Consider the following 21129-nt stretch of genomic DNA (forward strand, 5'->3'; position numbering starts at 1 on the left):
ATAGTGCTTGGAGCATTGTTTTTGAAATTTGATCTGGGTCTCTTATCCATTCGTTTCAGAACTTTGTTGAATTGTTTTCCCAATAACACCATGGCCTCAGAGATACTCTCATTAGATTCTTCTTCATCCTCCAGTTCTTCTTCATTATTTTTAGATGAGAAGGCAATGCTCTTATTTTTCTTTTCACTTCTTCCATTTGCAACACTTTCATAAGTTTGGAGTGATCCAACCAGTTCATCCAGCTTCATCTTAGATATGTTTTTGGCTTCTTCCATAGCTGTGACTTTCATATCAAATTTCTTTGGAAGTGATCTAAGCATTTTTCTTACTAACTTTTCTTCGGGAATTTTCTCCCCCAAAGCATCAAATTGATTATCATAGTCTAGAATAGTCATATGAAAATCTTGAATTGTTTCCTCCTCCTTCATACGTAAATTTTCAAACTGAGTAGTAAGAATCTGTAATTTAGACATTTTTACCTGAGGAGTACCTTCATGAACAGTTTCAAGAATCTTCCAAGCTTCCTTTGCTGAGACACATTTTTTGATTAGTTTGAAGATGTGTTTATCTACCCCATTGTATAATGCATATAATGCTTTTGAGTTTCCCAAAGCAAGCTCATCCTCTTCTTTAGACCAGTCCTCCTCAGCTTTTAGTTTAAGTGTTGGCTTTCCATCCTTGTCAATGACCACGGGGGGGTCCCATCCTTTCAGAACAGCCTTCCAAGTTTTGCTATCCATAGATTTTAGGAAAGCAATCATGCGCGATTTCCAATAATCATAGTTGGAGACACCAACTAGAAGCGGTGGTCTGCTTACAAGCCCTCCTTCCTTTTCAATGTTGCCAGACATTTTCCCTGGAGCTCACCCTATAACCAGAAAGGGTGCCTGCTCTGATACCAATTGTAATCTGGCACGCAGTGAACACAATGCTGCACAAGATGCTATAGCACACGTTGCAGCAAGACAGTCGCAGAACACAGTAAATAAATAAATAAATTGCAGAACAATAAATAAGACAGGAAATTGTTAACCCAGTTCAGTGCAACGTCACCTACTCTGGGGGATACCAATCCAGGAATGAATCCACTATAATAGCTCTAGTTCAAAGCCCTCGACCAACACCCGGTACTTGACTTATCGCCTAGACACTACCCGTGCAATCCTACCTAAGAACCTCTTAGATAATGAGACCCCGTCCCAAATTCCCTCTAACAACACGTACCATGTTGCTGTCAATAATAATAATCAGGATGGAGACACTCTCCTAAAAACTAGACCACACTCTTGCTTAAAAGCTTATGAGTGAATCACACATACTAACTCCGTGCTTAAAAGCTTAGGAGCAGCTTACAATAAACAACACAAACACAGTCCTAAACTTGCATCAGATTGACACAAGAAAGGCTCACAAAAAGGACACACTAAACCTTAAAAAAAAACTCACGCTTTAGTAATACACGGTTTAGAAAATACATGAAAAAAATAGCTTGAGGCTTCACATATTTATAGTCTTCAATGTCTTGATGGGCAAGCTAGGGTTGCAGACAAAAACCCTTGCAACAGCTGCGGCCAAACCTAGATTAAAATTGAAAATATGTTTTGTGTTGTACCAAACAAAAAAAACGAACAAAAATATAATATAATTATATTTTTGTTTTTAATAACTTTCCTTAGGCCGACTTGGACAATTCTTGTGCAGTAAGTCTCGTCTTACATATACACACGTGCTGGAATTAATATTTGAAGCAAATCTTGAACGAGATTGACAGAAAAAATTCTGCACTTAAAACAGAGCATCAGGATGCTGTACGAGGATGCTACAGCATCTCAGTCCAGCATCTGGCTGGTTGGCTTTTGCAAAATGTAGCCAATCAAAACACCAACACAAAACATTTTCTAGACTTATTTGTTTGTGCCACATCACTAAAACAATCAAAGAGATGAAAAAGATTTGACGGCATCACGATCATCACACATAATCACTTAAGAATCTCGCACCAAACCAAATGGGCCACTTTACAATGGACTATACGATGAAGCACCTTTAGAGTGTCAGAAATGAGAATGCTTTTCAAGTCTTCGAGAGTAGACTCTCAAATTGACATATTGGAATCATTATTTGAACTCAATTTAGTAAACAAAATTGCACTAGAGTTGCCTTATCTTAGAGAATGACAGAGTGTGACATCTCAATCCAACTTCAACATAACACGAATGGTAGCAATGACTGCGCATAGCAGAGCGGAAAGGACTACGGCCCTTATAAATGAGGTCCAAAATAATTTGAGAGTCTGAATATAATAGTACATAATACAATCATAACCAAGGTCTCTAGCAATCTTCAAACCGTGATAGATTGTCATAAAGTTCAATAAAAGTATTATCCACAATATCGAAGAAAGTACCATTAAATCCAATGATCCAACTACCATCCTCTTTTCGAATCAAGCCACCTAAGCCTGCCAGAAGACAGCTCCTGTCAACATTCAAAATATAACCATCCAAACACGAAGGGTTCCAACAGATCCATCTAGCAGACACATTAAAAGGAACCGAAGAGGGAAAACAAGCAACAATTAGCGAGACAAGTCTGTTCACGTTGATCGATTCTTTTACTGAAGTTATTTTGAACACATTTCCTCCAACCCTTTTAACTTGAAATTATTTGTTTTTATATTTTAGTTAAGTCCTTTCGTTTTTATATTTTAGTGTATTATTAAAAATTTTGTACCCGATGGATCTCTATATGAGAAAGACAAAGCATGCAACAAATAATGTGTTGCATGGTTGGTTCCATTACACAGCAGTTGGCATTAAAATTTTCTGAAAAACGTGGCTTAGATATATACTATCAGTGAGTAGAGCTAGGTACATGTGTTACAACCAAGATATAGTAAAAAAATGATACAATAATCTGCAAAGGCAATATAATACAATTTTCAGAACATTTGCATGGCAATTGGTGAGAAGAGGAGGCAAGGAGTAGCTAAGTGGCCCCTAATTTTGTAACTTTCCTTGTCTTTCTTCTATGGAGAGTTAAAGCAACATAAGTGGACCTGACCCTAGTTAATCCTAACAAATGAACATTCGTAAAGAATGTGTGAACACTTATAAAACAACCGGAGTTTAAAAGTTTGTGAATAATTTGACTATTAACATAGAAACAGAATCCCATACCACAACTCCCTGCAAAGAACGGTAGCAAGCAAAAGGCTCTTTCGAACCAAGCAGTAACTGAATTCCACTTCCGGCACTGAAGCAAAATCATACACCAACCATTTACTATGAACAATAGCAAATTGAGGCTATTTCAATCCAACCACTCCTAATCTGGTCACAAAGGATTGAAGCGCATGATAAAACCTCAGAATTGCTGCCGCGCGCATGATGGGTCCAGAAGGAGTGAATCCAACACGGCACCAGCCTATGTAAGAATTGAATCCCTTGTCTTATTCATTGATCTGATTTCCAATATATACAATGTCTATATTCGGAAGCTAATAATATACAATTATGATTATAGTAAATACAAGGATATTCTAATATTCTAATACTCCCCCGCAGTCGAAGCGGGAGGTGGACGAATGCTGAGACTGTCCCGAAAATCTTGAAATAGAATGAGTGGAAGACCTTTCGTAAAGATGTCCGCAATTTGATGTTTGGAAGGAACATGGAGGACTCGAACTTGACCACGAGCAACCTTTTCGCGAACGAAATGAATGTCCATCTCAATGTGTTTTGTTCGTTGATGCTGAACTGGATTGCCTGAAAGATATATAGCACTTACGTTGTCACAATAGACCATGGTGGCCTTGTGAATGGGGCAGTGTAACTCGAGCAAAAGGTTGCGTAACCAGCAGGATTCGGAGACTACGTTTGCGACGCCACGGTATTCGGCTTCGGCGCTAGATCGTGAGAGTGTGGGTTGCCTTTTGGACGACCAGGAGAGAAGATTGTCACCAAGGAACACACAATAGCCGGAAGTTGAACGGCGAGTGTCCGGACATCCTCCCCAATCTGCATCAGTATATGAAATTAAAGAACTGGTGGAGGATGGATATAGATGTAAACCGTAGGGTGTCGTGCCCCTAATGTAGCGCAGTATCCGGCGAAGAGCGTGCATATGAGTGTCCATGGGATTGTGCATGAAGAGACAGATTTGTTGCACTGCATATGAGATGTCAGGCCGTGTAAATGTGAGATACTGAAGAGCACCTGCAAGGCTGCGGTAGAGAGAGGGATCGGCATAGGGGACACTATGTGTAGCACTGAGCTTGGGTTTGGTATCCACTGGAGTAGGACAAGTTTTGCATGAGGACATACCAGCGCGGGAGAGGATTTCTTCAGCATATTTCTTTTGAGACAAAAACAGGCCGTGTGCATGGCGTTGCACCGCGATTCCTAAGAAATAGTTGAGATGCCCCAAGTCTTTCATAGCAAATTCAGAACTGAGGAGAGATATGATGGACTGTCGCAATGTATCAGAGGAGGTGGTGAGAATGATGTCATCTACATAAAGGAGAAGGTAGGCAACATGAGAGTCTTTCTTGTAGATGAAAAGTGAATTATCACACTTGCTTTGACAGAAACCGATGGAGGAGGCGTAATCTGCAAAGCGTTTGTACCACGCTCTAGGAGCTTGTTTAAGACCATATAGTGACTTGCGAAGACGACACACATGATCAGGATGTTGAGGATTTCTGAAACCCAATGGTTGGTACATGTACACAGTTTCCTTGAGCTCGCCATGGAGAAATGCGTTCTTGACATCTAACTGATGAATATGCCAAGAATGAGAGATAGCAATGCTGAGAACGGTGCGTATAGTGGCCGGTTTGACAACTGGACTAAATGTTTCTCCGCAATCAATGCCAACCTGTTGACCTGCACCATCACCTACAAGTCGGGCTTTATGCCTCTCAAATGAACCATCAGAATTTTCTTTATGTCTAAAAATCCACATAGATCGAATAACATTAACATTAGGTGGCCGTGGCACTAAATCCCACGTCTCATTTTTAATTAAAGCATTATATTCATCATGCATGGCCATTTTCCAATTTGGATCTTTTAGGGCAGACACAGGATTCCTAGGAAGAGGAGATTTAGTGACATGGTTATGTAGGCCACAATATTTTTGGTTAGGTTTGAAAATTCCATGTTGGCTTCTGGTGACAGGTTTTGAGTTGGTTTGTGAGGTTGGTTGATATATAGGGGGAAGCGGATTCGGTAAAGGAGGAGGTGATGGTGGAGGAGGTGGTGAGGGAGGCCGAGTTGTTGTGGCCGAGGTAGGGGCTGGAGGAGGTGGAGAGGGATTCCGAGCATTATTGGCCGAGGTAGGTGGGGGTTGGTCTAGAGTCGTGATGTGGTCAATGAGATATGGTGAAATGTCGTTGTCAAGGAAAGTGTAGGTAGGTGGGTGATGTGTGTGCAGCTTTGCATACGGAAAATTTGACTCATCAAATAGAACATGACGACAGATAATGATTTTGTGTGTTTTCATATTAAGACACTTGTAGCCACGATGGTTAGGCGGATAACCAAGGAAAATACACGGTGTAGAACGAGGTTGGAGTTTGTGAATGGTGCTAGCAGGGAATAGAGGAAAACATAAACAACCAAAAGTACGTAGGTGCATGTAAGAAGGGATTTTGTTGTATAACATATGAACAGGTGACCTAGACTTGATTGTTTTGCTGGGCAAGATATTTGAAATATATGTGGCCATTTCTAAAGCATGGTGCCAAAATGATGGAGGTAATGAGGCATGAATTAGCAATGTGCGCATAATATTATTAATAGACCGGATTTTGCGCTCGGCTTTGCCGTTTTGAGAGGAGGTGTAAGGACAAGAAAAACGAATGGAGATGCCATTAAGTTCACATAGCTTTTGAAAATTATGAGATGAGTATTCACCACCGTTATCGCATTGTATTGTTTTAATTTCCCGTTGAAATTGTGTTTTGATGTATGCTCTTAGTTTTTGAAAAATAGGATAAACTTGAGACTTATTTGACATGGGAAAAGTCCATAAAAAATTTGAATAGTCATCCAGAAATAAAACATAATATTTGTGACCTGTAGAACTTAAAACAGGAGATGTCCATACATCACTATGTAAAATATCAAATGGCATCAAACTAGTATTATTAGAGCTGAAAAATGGTAATTGGATATGTTTACCAAGAGGACACGAATGACAAAACTGAGAATTTAACTTATTCGGTTGATTACAATCAATCAACTTATTTTTGCAAAGAAAAGATAAAACATGTCCGCCAGGGTGTCCCAGACGATTATGCCAGACAGACGATGACAAAGCTGCAAAGGTGGATGGATGCTCGGTCTTATCTGTGGATGTGTGATTGGTGATGGGATATAGGTTGCCTTGGCTTTCACATCTCATGATAGGTATCCCCGTCCGAAAATCCTTCACAGAAAAACCAAACGGGTCAAATTCAATGGAGACTTGATTATCAGTAGTAAATTGACGAACTGATACTAAGTTTTTGATTAAATGTGGAGCATGAAGGACATTGTTTAGGACAAGTGGTGGGTGAGGTTTTGCTAAATGTGTACTACCAAGACCGTAAATTGGAACGGAATGACCATTTCCGACAATGATTTTATTATGATTGCTTAATTTAAAATAAGACGAGAGATTACCTTGCGAGGATGTCATATGAGATGTAGCTCCGGTGTCCATGTACCAAGAAGGGTCTGGCTGAGCAAGGTTGAGTGTGTTGAAGGCACTTGCAATGTCTGTTGGACTGGTGGTATTAGCATTAAACGCAGCCTGTTGTGGTCCAGGTCCAAGAACTCCATTTTGTTGAGGCTGAGTATTGTTGTTAGGCCGAGCCGATGGGTAAGGGCAGGGAGGTAACATCCAAGGAGCGATAGTCGACCAAGCCTGCCAATTTTGCGGATTCCAATGTGGCCAATTCAATTGACCACGATAACCGCGACCACCATAATGCGGAGCACCGCTGTTCCTGCTATTTCGTCCAGAGGTGCGACCGCCGGACTGCTGTTTCCTGCCCCTGCCACGACCGCGATGGTTCGACGGAGGATTGGTCCTTCCTTCTCCCTCGTCGGCAGTAACACGTTTGGTGTTATCCGAGTTCACTGTGTTGGTGTGCAGCGCGGTCGGCACGGAAGAGGAGCGCGATTCACGCGTCGCACGTTGGAGCATAGTGGATTCTTCGAGTTCAAGCCGAGAACGAGCAGCAGGAAACAGAGGGAGGGGGTCGTGCTGCTGGATATAGGTCACGAAGCCAGAATATGCTTCGGTGAGTCCGGAGATCATTTTGAGAACAAGCCTTGTGTTCGATACGGAAGCATCAACGTTGGCCAGTTGATCAGAGAGAGTTTTGAGACGATCGCAATACGCCTTGGTGGAAGGAAAGTCTTCAAGGTTTGTATTGGCGAATTGATTTTCAAGTTGTACCGCGCGGGCATGTTTGTTGTCATTAAACATGGCAGCGATACGCTTCCAGCATGCTTCGGCAGAGTCATCGGCGACGAGAATGGATTGAAGTATATCGGTGGAGATTGTTGCGTACATCCATTGCAACACAACAGCATCAAGTCGATGCCAAAGGTTAGGATCAGAGGCTTTGAGGTCGGCAGATGCTTGAATGGACGGTGCATCGGTTGGCGTGATGATGTGGTCGAGCACGTTATGAACACGTGCTTGGACTTTGAACAAAGCAGACCAGGAGATGTAGAGATTAGAGTCGTTTTCCAACGTCACAGGAATGATAGTTTTGACGTTGTTAATAGCGAAAGCAGAGTGAAATTTGTTTTGCGCCGCTGGTGTAGGAGAGGATTGGGCTGATGAAGTGTCATCAGAGGTTGTAGGAGGGATGGCTGCCATGGTAGAGCAGTGGGTGGGCGGCGGCGGCAAGTAGTATTCTAGGGTTTGGATCGAGAAGGTGATACCATGTAAGAATTGAATCCCTTGTCTTATTCATTGATCTGATTTCCAATATATACAATGTCTATATTCGGAAGCTAATAATATACAATTATGATTATAGTAAATACAAGGATATTCTAATATTCTAATAGCCTACTCTATAGAGCCCAAAATCCTTCATGTCAAAATCTATAGTCAAGTTATCAAAAATTTACAAAATTACAAACTTAAATGACTTATTTGTTACTTAAAAAAACTTAAAAGGATCTTTCTGTTACAAACGTAAAACTTAAAGACCTATGAATGCATTTTTCCATTTATATAGCTTTGTCCACAGTTCATTCCATTCAGTGTCATCCATCACCATGGATGCTCCTTTGCACATAGCAATGTTTCTGAGGATGATGTTGGATGTTGATGATGTTCTTGATGTTTACAGGGATTTTTATTTTTATTTTCTTTTAAATTAATTAAAATGAATATAAAAGGTCTTTTAAATTAATCTTCTTTAAAAGATAAAATAAATATTATTATCTGACGTGGCTTAAAAATTAAATTAAAATTTTAAAAAATTCACGTATACATGTCAGGTCACCAAATATGCCAAGTCATAGTCCAACTTGTTCACCTAGGGGGCAAAAGCAAAGAATCTTGAGATTGCAAGGGGGGAATCCAAAAAAAATATTTTATAGGGGGTAATACAAAACTGGGCAATTTTGCAGGGGGGTAAAAGCCTATTTACCCTAAATAAAATAAATAAATATATATTATGCGGGTATGGGGCGGGGTGGGTACTAAGGTACCCGTACCCGCACTCATACCCGTTCATTTTTGCGGATAATTAACCATACTCGTGCCTGTATAAAAAATGCGGGTTTTTACCCTACCCATTGTGCGTAATTTTTGCGGGTACCCTCTGGGTATGGGTCAAATTATCATCCCTACTAGGCTTTCCTATTTGATCATCCCTATTCTTTTTCCTCTTTTCCATGACAATAGGCTTCAATTGGAATAAATAATAATCAGTCACAAAGTAATTAGTTTCCTGGTACACACGGTTTCCTGGTATATCAAAACGAAGCATTTTTGTCGTATTAGTTATTACTAATTTTCGTCAAATGCTTATAGTAATATCAACTCATGTAATGTTCTAATGGTTCAATGTCAATACAAATTATTATTTGTTTATTTATTCAGAATCATATTCTAAATAATTATGTGCTAGTTCATGCTTGTTCATGACATGAAGTTTCCTTTTCCTATTCAATGTTGGTTTTGGCCTAAATATTCAGGCTCATTCAAAACATACAAAAAACCAATAAACTAATTTCAAAAACCTAATTACCAATTTATGAAACCAAATCATGAAAAAATTGGATGAATCTTCAAGTTTGACGAATCTGAATGTTGAAGGTTGAGCGAACCTTGATAGATTGAAGACGAATTTGAATACTAAACGTAGATCTTGAAGGTTGAACGAAGCTTGAGGGCAGGAGTGAAATGTGTTGGAACGAAGCTCGAGGGTAGGAGTGAAGGTTGAACGAATTCGAAAAAACATTGGAATGAAGAAGATGAATTCATCGTTGTTCATTATGTTGGTGGATTGCTTGATAGCGCAACTGAGTGAGTGAAATAGATGGAATTTCAAATGGGGACAAGAAGATAAAATTAAGGTTAAATTTGTCATGGGTTTTCAGGCTCACACAATGATTTTTCAATTTGGGATTTAGGGTTTTCAATTTTGTCAAGTATTAGTTTTTTTTTTGCTAATGCCAAGTTTCGAACCAAGTATCTCTAGGTTGCAAAGTGACTCCCCAACCAAGGGGCTGAAACAGTCTGGTCAAGTATTAGCTTTACTTGATGCTAGAAAGGAAATAGATCGTTGAGGCTTATCACATTTTTTTTTACGCATGATTTGTTTTAATTGAAATAAAATTTGTTTTTTTTTTGTAATTTGTAAATGAATATTTACTTGATGGGGGACTCATATGCAATAAATAAAAGTTTGTTAAAAAAAAGGACTCACCATGGACTTGCGCTGATGTGGAATTAAATTGAATTATATTGGTAAAAAAAAAAGGATTTCACCAAAACAGTCCAAAAAGGGAATGCACCATAGAATCTCCCGTTTTAATTATAAACATCTTAAATTTTGTTTTTAGTTCTTATAAAACTAGACCCTTACCCGTGCGATGCACGTGTGTTATTATGCGCTATTTTATATTATAACGTGGAAAAGTTATAACTAAAAACAACAATAAAAACAACAATAAAAAATAATAATTATTATTATAATCTAAATATAATATATTGATATAAAATATGTGTTTATACATTTCGAAAAACTTCTCTATACACTACATTTGAAGTTACATTAGTATTTTCTTAATCATCATTGCTTTAAATAATTATATACTATACTTTGTGTAGCTAAATAAAAATAAACGATTATTGATTAAAGAATGACCTAAATGTAACTATGTTGCACAGTAAAAAACAATGTTCCTATGTTGCACCGTAAAAAAATAGAAAAAAAAAACTTGAAAAATAAATGTGAAGAAGGTTATTTACAAAAAAAAAAAAAAAAAAAAAAAAAAAAAAAACTTGAAAAGTTATCTATATAAATGTTATTAGTATACTAGCTGGACACCCGTGCGTCCGCACGGGAGTCGCGGCGTTGCCGCTCCTCACTTGCTAACATGAAATAATAATTTACTAGAAAGTAATTCAAAAGATAAAAAATAAATAAGAAAGGATATAATTTTTGGTAAAAAAAATAGAAAAAGAACAATGGTAAAACCATCACAAAAAAACCTCAGATATCCGTATTAGTATAATATGAATTTTGTTAAAAAAAAATATAAATATAGATAATGGAGAAATCATGAAAAAATAGGCTACCTTATTAATATATTAGTAAAAACATCGTCTTGTAAAAATAACCAAAAACTTATGTCTGTGTATTCAATATATGAGTATAAATATAGTCCCGTAAAAATTATTAGAAAATAGGCAACCTTATTAATATGTTAGTGAAAATATAGGTCTCACAAAAATCATCAAAATAATTAGGTCACCGTATTAAATATTAAATATGAGTATAACCCGTAAAATTGTAAAAAAAAAATAGACAACATAAAAAATAAGTTTACATGTTAATATATGAGTATAAATATAGGTTCCGCATATATTATAAAAGAACATGCAAGCTTATTAATATGAGTAAAAAACATAGGTCCCACAAACATTACACAAAACATTAGGTCATTGTATTAACATATGAGTATAAATATAGATCTCACAAAAAATAGTAAAAAATTGGAAACTTTATTAATAAGAGTAAAAACATATAACCCTGCAGAAATCAGACAAAAGATTATATCCTTGTGTTAATATATGAGTATAAATATATGTCATGTAGAAATTATGAAAGAATTGACAACCTTATTAATATATTAATAAAAAACATAGGTCTCATAAAAATAAACAAAATAATTAGGTCCCTGTATTAATATATGATCTATTATAACCCGTAAAATTATAAAAAATTAATTTTTTTTATTAAATTATGATTAAAAATATAAATCTTGTAGAAATTAAAAACAAAAAAGGTTCTGGTATTAATATATGAGTATAAATATACGTGCTACATAAATTATTAAAGAACGGGAAACCTTATTAATAAGAAGAAAAATATAGGTCCCTCAGAATTCACACAAAAGATGATGTCATCGTATTAATATATGAGTATAACTCGTAAAATTAATAAAAATATATACAACTTTATTAATATATGAGTAAAAATATAAGGCCCGTAGATATAACCAAAAAAATTATGTTCCCATATTAATATGAATATAACCTGTAAATTATTAAAAAAAATAGACAACATAATATATTAGTAAAACACAAGTTCCGTGAGACTAAATATAAATTCTGCATAATGTATTGGTCAATCTATTTCAAAAGAATGATCAATGTATTGATGACAAGTGAATTTTTTGTTCCGGTAAAATAAAAGGGAATTTATTTCTCAAAAAATTAATTTGTCCTTATATCAACAACAAAATATCTTCCAAAACAAAACTTCTAAAAAAATGTCATTTATTTTTTAACTTTGTATTTAATTTTTTTTTTTAAACTAAAAGTATCATCCGCACAACCCTGCAGAGACCAATCCCCTCGAGATGACTAAGAATTCTTATTATTTTAGTCTCAACATTTTTTCGGGAGTTTTTCAATTATATTAGTAAAACACAAGTTCCGTGAGACTAAATATAAATTCTGCATAATGTATTGGTCAATCTATTTCAAAAGAATGACCAATATTCTCATATTAAATTAATTAAATATAGGACAAAACTTAGAAACAGTTCCATAGGTACTATTGATACTGTTCACCAATTAAAATGCGACACCTGAATTAATTTATTCGTCATTAATAATTTATTAAACTCCGTCAGTTCACCATTATCTAAAAATCTAAAAGTGAAACTGGGTTTTTAATTTTCACAGTTGTTATCAACATTGATTGTATCATTGAAAGTGAAATCAACAATAACAACAATATAAACATGCCAATAACCCCCAACCATGGAGAGACTTTGATGAAAGGCCAACAAAGCCCGATTTTTTCCCGGGCTCGGGCCTTGAAAATCCTAGCCCGAATTATTTCCGGGCTTTTTAGCCCGGCCCGACAAAGCCCGATTAAAATATGGGCTAGCCCGAATGGGCCGCGGGCGGCCCGCAAGCCCGAAAAAATTAAAATTAAAAATAAAATAAAATATAAATATAAATATAAATATAAATAATTTGTTTCGGATGATTTGAAATTAGTTTGTAATATAAATTATAAAATACCGTCTGCTACTTAAGTAGCAGGAGTAAAAATAAGGCACCCAAGAAACTCGTAGGTAGGGGATGAATAAAAATAGGGCGCGCGAGAAACTCGTACGTAGCGGATGAGTAAAAATAGGGCGCGCGAGAAAGTCGTAGGTAGCGGATGAGTAAAAATATGACGCGCGAGAAAGTCGTAAGTAGCGGATGCGTAAAAATAGGGCGCGAGAAACTCGTAGCTAGTGGATGAGTAAAAATAGGCGCGAGAGAAACTCGTACATAGTGGATGAATAAAAATATGGCGCGCGAGAAACTCGTAGTAGCGGATGAGTAAAAATAGGGCGCGCGAGAAAGTCCTAGGTAGCGGATGAGTAAAAATATGATGCGCGAGAAATATAACATTAATATTTTATTCTTTTTAAGTAATTAGTATTGCCGGCTTATTGATGAAAACTTTTCATATAAAACTTTTCAAAAAATAAAAAAACGGAAACATAAAATAAAAGGACAACTATTTTTGTTTTAAGTAAGATGAAAAAAAAATATGTGTAGACAAATATAGCATTAATATTTTATTCTTTTACGTAATTAAAAAAATGGATTTGTAGATAAAAAGAAAAAAAATATGGGAGAAGAGGTAATTTAGATTAAAAAATAAATAAAAATAAAGTGATGTAATTTAATTTGGGTTACATACAAAAAATTGGATTTGTAGGTAAAAAGAAAAAAAAATGTAATCTACCTATATTAACAAAAACGTGGCAAGATGGTCGATGCCCATTTAATAAATATGTATAGGATATATCGATGCCCAGTTAATAATTGATTTTTATTTACTAAAAAATTGAATTTGTATAAAGTGAGGTATTTGAATTTGGGTTACATACAAAAAATTGAATTTTTAGATAAAAAGAAAAAAGCGTGAAAGAAGTAACAAATAAAGTGGAGTTTTGTGGTTATAATTGGCCATTTAACTCATATTGATTATATGTTGGTTCCAAAAATATAACAAATTAATTTATATGGCTTAATGGTAAATGTAATAAGAAGTGTAACTAAAAGGTTAAGGGTTCGAATCCCACGAAAAATTTTTTTTAGCAGTTTTCTACTAACTTTTTTTGATAAAGACAAAAATTAGCCCTGAATTGATTATGTGTCAAAAAATGAATAAGGGGCAAATTGGGAATTTCATTAGTATCTTCTTTTCTTATATAGTAGATGGTTCCAAAAATATAATTAATTAATTCATATGGCTTAGTGGTAAATGTAATAAGAAGTGTAAGTAAAAGGTTAATGGTTCGAATCCTACTGAGAAATTTTTTTAGCATTTTTCGACTAACTTTTTTTGATAAAGACAAAAATTAACCCTGAATTGATTATGTGTCAAAAAATGAAAAAAGTGATTTAATTGAATGTAAGTGGATGATGTGAATTAGGATTAGATTAATAGTTCCACAACTATTTAGGTTTTGGTCTCAAATATTTTCTGTCATGCTCCTTTATCCAAATCTTATTGTAACATCCCAAACTGCTTTCAGGATGACCGACTGACCCCACAAACCAACACAAGTCTTTTCAGCGTGTTTTGTCCTCACTCGCACGCTTTCCGGGAAAACTTCCCAGAAGGTCACCCATCCAAAGACTACTCCAAGTCAAGCACGCTTAACTATGGAGTTCTTATCAAATGAGCTACCGAAAAGAAGATGCATCTTGTTGGTATAGGTAGTACCCATCAATCCTTATAAGCCTTCCTTCCACCATGCAATCTGAAACCTGCACAGCCTCAGGATCCCTCTCATTCCGATGTGATTCGTTTTTGCCTAGAAGCTGCCAGGAGCCGCTAATTGTCATGCATCATGCACCGACAACCACTCCCCGCCCTCGTCAGACCCGGGCGTTACATGCCCACCAACTTCCGCTTGGTTCGTCCCCGAACCACATCGTACTGGGAGAGGTCTGCTCTGATACCATTTGTAACATCCCAAACTGCTTTCAGGATGACCGACTGACCCCACAAACCAACACAAGTCTTTTCAGCGTGCTTTGTCCTCACTCGCACGCTTTCCGGGAAAACTTCCCAGAAGGTCACCCATCCAAAGACTACTCCAAGTCAAGCACGCTTAACTATGGAGTTCTTATCAAATGAGCTACCGAAAAGAAGATGCATCTTGTTGGTATAGGTAGTACCCATCAATCCTTATAAGCCTTCCTTCCACCATGCAATCTGAAACCTGCACAGCCTCAGGATCCCTCTCATTCCGATGTGATTCGTTTTTGCCTAGAAGCTGCCAGGAGCCGCTAATTGTCATGCATCATGCACCGACAACCACTCCCCGCCCTCGTCAGACCCGGGCGTTACACTTATCATCTTATCACCTTCATCCAAATCTTATCACCTTTGCTGCCGCACGCATGATGGATCCAGAAGGAGTGAATCCAACACGGCCCCAGCCTACTCTATAGAACCCAAAATCCTTCGGGTCAAAATCTATAGTCAAGTTATCAAAAATTTACAAAGTTACAAACTTAAATGACTTATTTTATTACTTAAAAAAATTTAATGGACCATTCTTTTACAAACATAAAACTTAAAACATTCCATTTATATATTTATATAGCTTTGTCCACAGTATCCATCACCATGGATGCTCCTTTGCACATAGCAATGTTTCCATGGTTTGCTATGGGACACTTTACCCCATATCTTCACCTCTCCAATAAATTAGCAATAAGAGGTCACAAAATCTCATTCTTCATCCCTAAAAACACAATCAACAAGTTACAACATCTAAACCTTCATCCAAATCTTATCACCTTTTTTCCTATCACAGTTCCTCATGTTGATGGCCTTCCTCATAATGCTGAAACAACTTCAGATGTACCATTTTCTTTTTTCACTCTTATTGCTACAGCCATGGATCAAACTGAGAAACAAATTGAACATCTTCTAAAGGAACTAAACCCACAAATAGTTTTCTTTGATTTCCAATATTGGCTCCCAAACATAGCTAGAAACCTTGGCATCAAAAGTCTCCAATACATGATATTTAGTCCAATATTACCAGCTTACGTAGGAAATATACCAAGAAAGAGCCAAGGAAAAGTGTTAACTGAATTTGATCTAATGAAACCACCTTCAGGGTTCCCTGATTCATGCATCAAGTTACATTCACATGAACTTCGATTTCTAGTTTCGACAAGGAAGCTAGAATTCGGTAGTGGTCTTTTATTATTAGATCGCATCGACATAGGCACAGAGTTTTCAGATGCAATTGCTTTCAAAGGTTTCAGAGAAATTCATGGTTTATATGCTGATTATCTTGAAACTGTTTTTGGTAAACCTGTTCTGCTTTCAGGTCCTCTGTTGCCTGAGCCAACAAAGACTACTTTAGACGAAAAATGGGCTGCATGGCTTAAGGGATTCAAGCATGGTTCTGTGATTTATTGTGCATATGGAAGTGAAAGTCCATTACAGCATAATGAGTTTGAAGAGTTGTTGCTTGGTCTTGAATTAACAGGTTTGCCATTTCTTGCTGCACTTAAGCCACCTATTGGATTTGAGTCTATTGAAGACGCTTTACCAGAAGGGTTCAATGAAAGAGTTAAAGGAAAAGGGATTGTTTATGGAAGTTGGATTCAACAACAGTTGATTTTGGAACACCCTTCTGTTGGATGTTTCATTACACATTGTGGAGCTGCTTCTATAACTGAAGGACTCGTGAACACGTGTCAGTTGGTTTTGTTGCCACGTTTAGGTTCTGATCATATCATGAATGCAAGAATGATGAGTAGAAAGTTGAAGGTTGGTGTTGAAGTTGAGAAAGGAGATGAAGATGGATTTTTTACAAAAGAAAGTGTGTGTAAAGCTGTGAAGATTGTGATGGATGATGAGAATGAAGTTGGGAGAGAAGTGAGAGCAAATCATGACAAAATCAGAAACTTCCTCCTTAGTGATAATTTAGAATCTTCATGTATTGATAGTTTCTGTCAAAAACTTTATGAATTGCTCTAGAATTTTCAGTTACAATGATAATGCATCTTTCTAATTAAGTTTGATTATAATAAGAATGCTCTATCAATTGTTCATGAAATGTCAGCTCCGTGGTAAGAGTTTGACCATTTAATTTTAAGAAACGGAGTTCAAATCTCAATGATCAATTTTGTGAGCCATACTTATAGTTCTCTTCCCATTTCATTTTTAAATCTCAATAGCTATATTTGAGTTCAATAAAATCATGTGTTTTCATCAATAAAAAGTGTGCGTGTGAGCGCGGGCGTATATGTATATAACTCTTCCAAGTTCAGTGAAAGGGTTAAAGGAAAAGGGATTCTTTATGAAAATTTGATTCAACAACAATTAATTTTAGAACACCCTTCTGTTGGATGTTTCATAACACATTGTGGAGCTGCTTCTATAACTGAGGGACTCGTTAATACGTGTCAGTTGGTGTTGTTGCCACTTGTAGGTTCTGACCATATCATGAAAGCAAGAGTGGTGAGTAAAAAGTTGAAGGTTGGTGTGGAAGTCGAGAAAGGTGAAGAAGATGGATTGTTTACCAAGGAAAGTGTGTGCAAAGCATTGAAGACTGTGATGGATGATGAGAATGAATTGTAGTATTTTCAGTTACAATAATAATGAATCTTGCTAATTCAGTTTGCTTATAAATAAGAATGATCTATCAGTTCCAGTGTATTCCAATTCCACAACACTTTTATGCCTTGTATTTAGACACTAAACAATACAATATTATGCATTCTCAAATCTCAATTTACGCTTTTTTTAACTGAAATCTTATAATCATACAACAAGAAATCACAGTTGGATACAGTTTCTAATAATTAGAAAATTACCTGACTAATTCTTGAAACTTCTCAAACAAATCATCAACACAGGATGATTCCAAATCATGGCATAATAAGAGGTTCCTCACTTTGACATATGATTATTCCTAACTTCTCGACCAATCGCATTCATTCTCATCATCCATCACAATATGAACAGCTTCATAAACACTTTCCTTAGTGAAGAACCAATCTTCTTCACCTTTTTCACTTCAAATCCAACATCCAATTCCCTACCAATAATCAACATGAAGGATGAAATAGGGTACCCTTTTGGGGGTTTCATAAGATGAAATTCAGTCAAGTTTGAACCTTTACAAATCTTGGATGGAGATTCAGTATATGAAATTGTTTCTAGACTAACAATGAAGTATTGAAAAGATTTTATTCCTAAAATTTAGAGCAATTTTTGGTAGCCAAAAGGTGAAATCAAAGAAAACAATTTTCTTATCTTAACGATTTTAACTCAGACCATAAAGCAAACAGTTTATAGGCAAATCAAATTTTCTTCAACTTCTCTTCTCGTTAGGAAAACTGAATTATGGTGCTCTGTAAAAAAAAAAAAGGAAGGGATGAGGTAGAGCACCTGCCATCGCTCAGAACCGTAATTCCGCCGCCGGCATCCGGCACTCCAAGGTTGTGTCTCCATCGTGTGTGGATTGAGGTGAGGATTGAGGAGTGTTGTTTCATGTTTCCGGCACTCAGAACAAAATAATTTTGTGACCAATCGTTAGTTGGTTCAATGGTGATTGACGCTTAACTTGGTAGGGAGAACCACGGTTCGATCCCCGGCAACTGCAATCGGGAGGTGGCTGGAAACACTTTATGGCAGAACTGACTCCAAACCAGATTAAATTTGTGGTGAAACAAAAAATAAATAATTTTGTGAGCCATCTATAGATTTCTTTACATGTCATTTTCAAATCTTAAAAGGTATTGTTCTGATGCAACACACTTGGGTTTAAGTTTTTACTTTTTATCCAAAAATAGAACACTTATGTGTCATATCATAATCATAAGTTAGGATCATGTAACAGGTTAGAAGAAGTACACATAACTTTTATATCAATCCAATCAGATTAATCAAAATACACATTTTTTATTGAAACACAGTCATTCAACATACAACAATAAATTACAGTTGGAAACATTTCTACTAATTAGAAAATCACCTGACTAATTCCTGAAGCTTTTCACAAAAACCATCAACACAAGATGACTCCAAATCATGGCTCAATAAGAGGTTCCTCAATTTTTCATGATTAGTCCTAACATCTCTACCAGTCTCATTCTCATCATCCATTACAATTTTCACAGCCTCACAAATACTTTCCTTTGTGAACAATCCATCTTCTTCACCCTTCTTCACTTCAACTCCAACCTTCAACTCCCTTCCCATAATCTTTGCATTAATGATATGATCACTATCTAAATGTGGCATCAACACTATCTGACAATTATTTATCAACCCTTCCGTCAACGAACCGGCTCCACAATGAGTAACAAAACAACCAACCGACGGATGTTCCAAAATCAACTGTTGCTGGATCCATCCACTATGAACAATCCCTTTTTCCTTAACCCTTTCTTTAAACCCTTCTGGCAAAGCATCTTCGATCGTCTCAAAACCGATAGGAGGTTTAACAATTGCCAAAAATGGAAAACCTGCTAATTCAAGTCCTAACAATAATTCATGAAACTGAACTTCTGACAACTTCCATTCACTTCCAAGTGCACAATAAACTATAGAACCATCCTCAAATCCACTAAGCCAAGAAGCCCACTTTTCATCTAAAACAGTTTTCGGTTTTTCAGGTAAAACAGGTCCTGAAAGAATAACAGATTTACCAAACTCTTGTTCTAAGTAATCAACATAAGGCCCTTCAATTTCTCTACACCCTTTGAACCCAATTGCATCACTTAACCTCAAACCATTAAAAAGCCTATCATAGAAAAGTATCCCACTTCCAAATTCAAGATTTCTTTTTAAAGCAATGTACTTTGCTTCATGAGAATAGAGATTAAATGATGAAGTAGGGTACCCTTTTGGGGGATTCATAAGATCAAATTCAGTCAAATTTGCACCTTTATACATCCTTGATGGAGATGCAACGTATGAAACTGTTGCTGGATTAACAATTAAGTATAGAAATGATTTGATTCCTAAATTTTGAGCAATTTTCGGAAGCCAAAAGGTGAAATCAAAGAAAACAATTTTAGGGTTTAGTTGAGTGAGGAGAAGTTCAATTTGGGGCTGTGTTTGATCCATAGCTGTCATGATGAGTGGACCTAAAGAGAAAGAAACATCTGAAGTTGTTTCAGCACCAAAGGGTAGGCCTTGAATGTGTGGAACATTTAGAGGGTAAAATGTGATTAGATTTGGGTAAAGGTTGAATTGTTCTAACTTGGTTTGTGTTTTCTTGGGAATGAAGAAAGAGATTCTGTGTCCTCTTTTGGCTAATTTGTTTGAGAGGTGAAGATATGGAGTTAGGTGACCCATTGCAAACCATGGAAACATTGCTATGTGTAAAGAAGAAGGTGAATCCATGGCTTCCATGTCTGAACTTTCAACCCATTTGCAATGTCTCTTATGACGTATAAATTGTGTTCAGTGGACTAAGAAGATAAGTCTCGTCCACAAAATAAATGATAAGTGGTCCTACAGAAGTTATTAGGTACAGTACAAATTAAACATGTTTGTCACTTTCCTTTCCGGAGTGGGGTATGCAGCCTATTTTTAGCCGAACCGATAGAATTTGTCGGAATGTTAAGTTAGATTTTTGTGAGGTATGGTTGATTGGAGGCCTCATGTGTCTCTCTTTCTTGGTTGCTAACTAGCAGGACACCCGTGCGTTCGCACAGGAGTCGCGGCGTTGCCGCTCCTCATTTGATAACATGAAATAGTAATTTATTGAGAAGTAGATTAAAAAATAAAAAAATAGAAAGAATATAATATTTGATAAAAAAAATAGAAAAAGTACAATGGTAAAACTATCACAAAAAAACTTTAGATCTTCGTATTAATATATAAATATAAATATAGATAATGTAGAAATTATGAAAAAATAGGTTATCTTATTAATATATTAGTAAAAAGATAGATCTTGTAAAAATCGCCAAAAACTTAGGTCCCTGTATTAAATATATGAATATAAATATAGTCCCGTAAAATTATTTAAAAATAGGCAATCTTATTAATATGTTAGTGAAAATATAAGTCTCACAAAAATCATAAAAATAATTAGGTCACCGTATATTAAATATGAGTATAACCCGTAAAATTATAAAAAAATAAAATAAAAATAGACAACTCAAAAAATAAGTTTCCATATTAATATATGAGTATAAATATAGATCCCGCAGATGTTATAAAAAAAACATAGGTCTCGTAAAAAATTAACAAAATAATTAGGTCTCTCTATTAATATATGATCTAGTATAACCAGTAAAATTATTAAAAAAATATAAAACTTTATTTATATATGATTAAAAATTATGAAAGATTAACTTGTATTAATATATGAGTATAAA

General features: G+C 36.0%; 3 protein-coding genes across 5 annotated transcripts in view; 2 read left to right on the forward strand and 1 right to left on the reverse strand.

Annotated features, from left to right (window-relative positions):
- Nucleotides 1–21129, forward strand: part of LOC123897847 (cyanidin 3-O-galactoside 2''-O-xylosyltransferase FGGT1-like) — a 46540-nt gene that overhangs the window by 7766 nt on the left and 17645 nt on the right. The gene's annotated exons all lie outside the window — the stretch shown is intronic.
- Nucleotides 1911–20215, reverse strand: LOC123897843 (cyanidin 3-O-galactoside 2''-O-xylosyltransferase FGGT1-like). Of its 3 annotated transcripts, XR_006805133.1 has the most exons (5): nt 18771–20212; nt 18185–18432; nt 17608–17831; nt 3180–3255; nt 1911–2461 (listed from the first exon to the last, which is right to left on the reverse strand). XR_006805133.1 is itself a non-coding variant. In XM_045948633.1 (2 exons), the coding sequence occupies exons 1-2, from the start codon at nt 20153–20155 to the stop codon at nt 17744–17746; spliced, it is 1473 nt and encodes a 490-aa protein (XP_045804589.1). In that variant the 5' UTR covers nt 20156–20215; the 3' UTR covers nt 17511–17743. The 3 variants fall into 3 exon arrangements, 1 of the variants encoding a protein (XP_045804589.1); XR_006805132.1 differs by lacking the exon at nt 1911–2461 and having other exon boundaries at nt 2794–3255; XM_045948633.1 differs by lacking the exons at nt 1911–2461; nt 3180–3255; nt 18185–18432 and having other exon boundaries at nt 17511–17831; nt 18771–20215.
- On the forward strand, nt 15284–16926 carry LOC123897849 (cyanidin 3-O-galactoside 2''-O-xylosyltransferase FGGT1-like). The gene has a single exon (XM_045948638.1). It carries the CDS (start codon nt 15317–15319, stop codon nt 16766–16768), a length of 1452 nt encoding a protein of 483 aa, XP_045804594.1. The 5' UTR covers nt 15284–15316; the 3' UTR covers nt 16769–16926.

The sequence above is a fragment of the Trifolium pratense genome, linkage group LG7 (genome assembly GCF_020283565.1).
Source record: "Trifolium pratense cultivar HEN17-A07 linkage group LG7, ARS_RC_1.1, whole genome shotgun sequence".
Classification (NCBI taxonomy): Eukaryota; Viridiplantae; Streptophyta; class Magnoliopsida; order Fabales; family Fabaceae; genus Trifolium; species Trifolium pratense.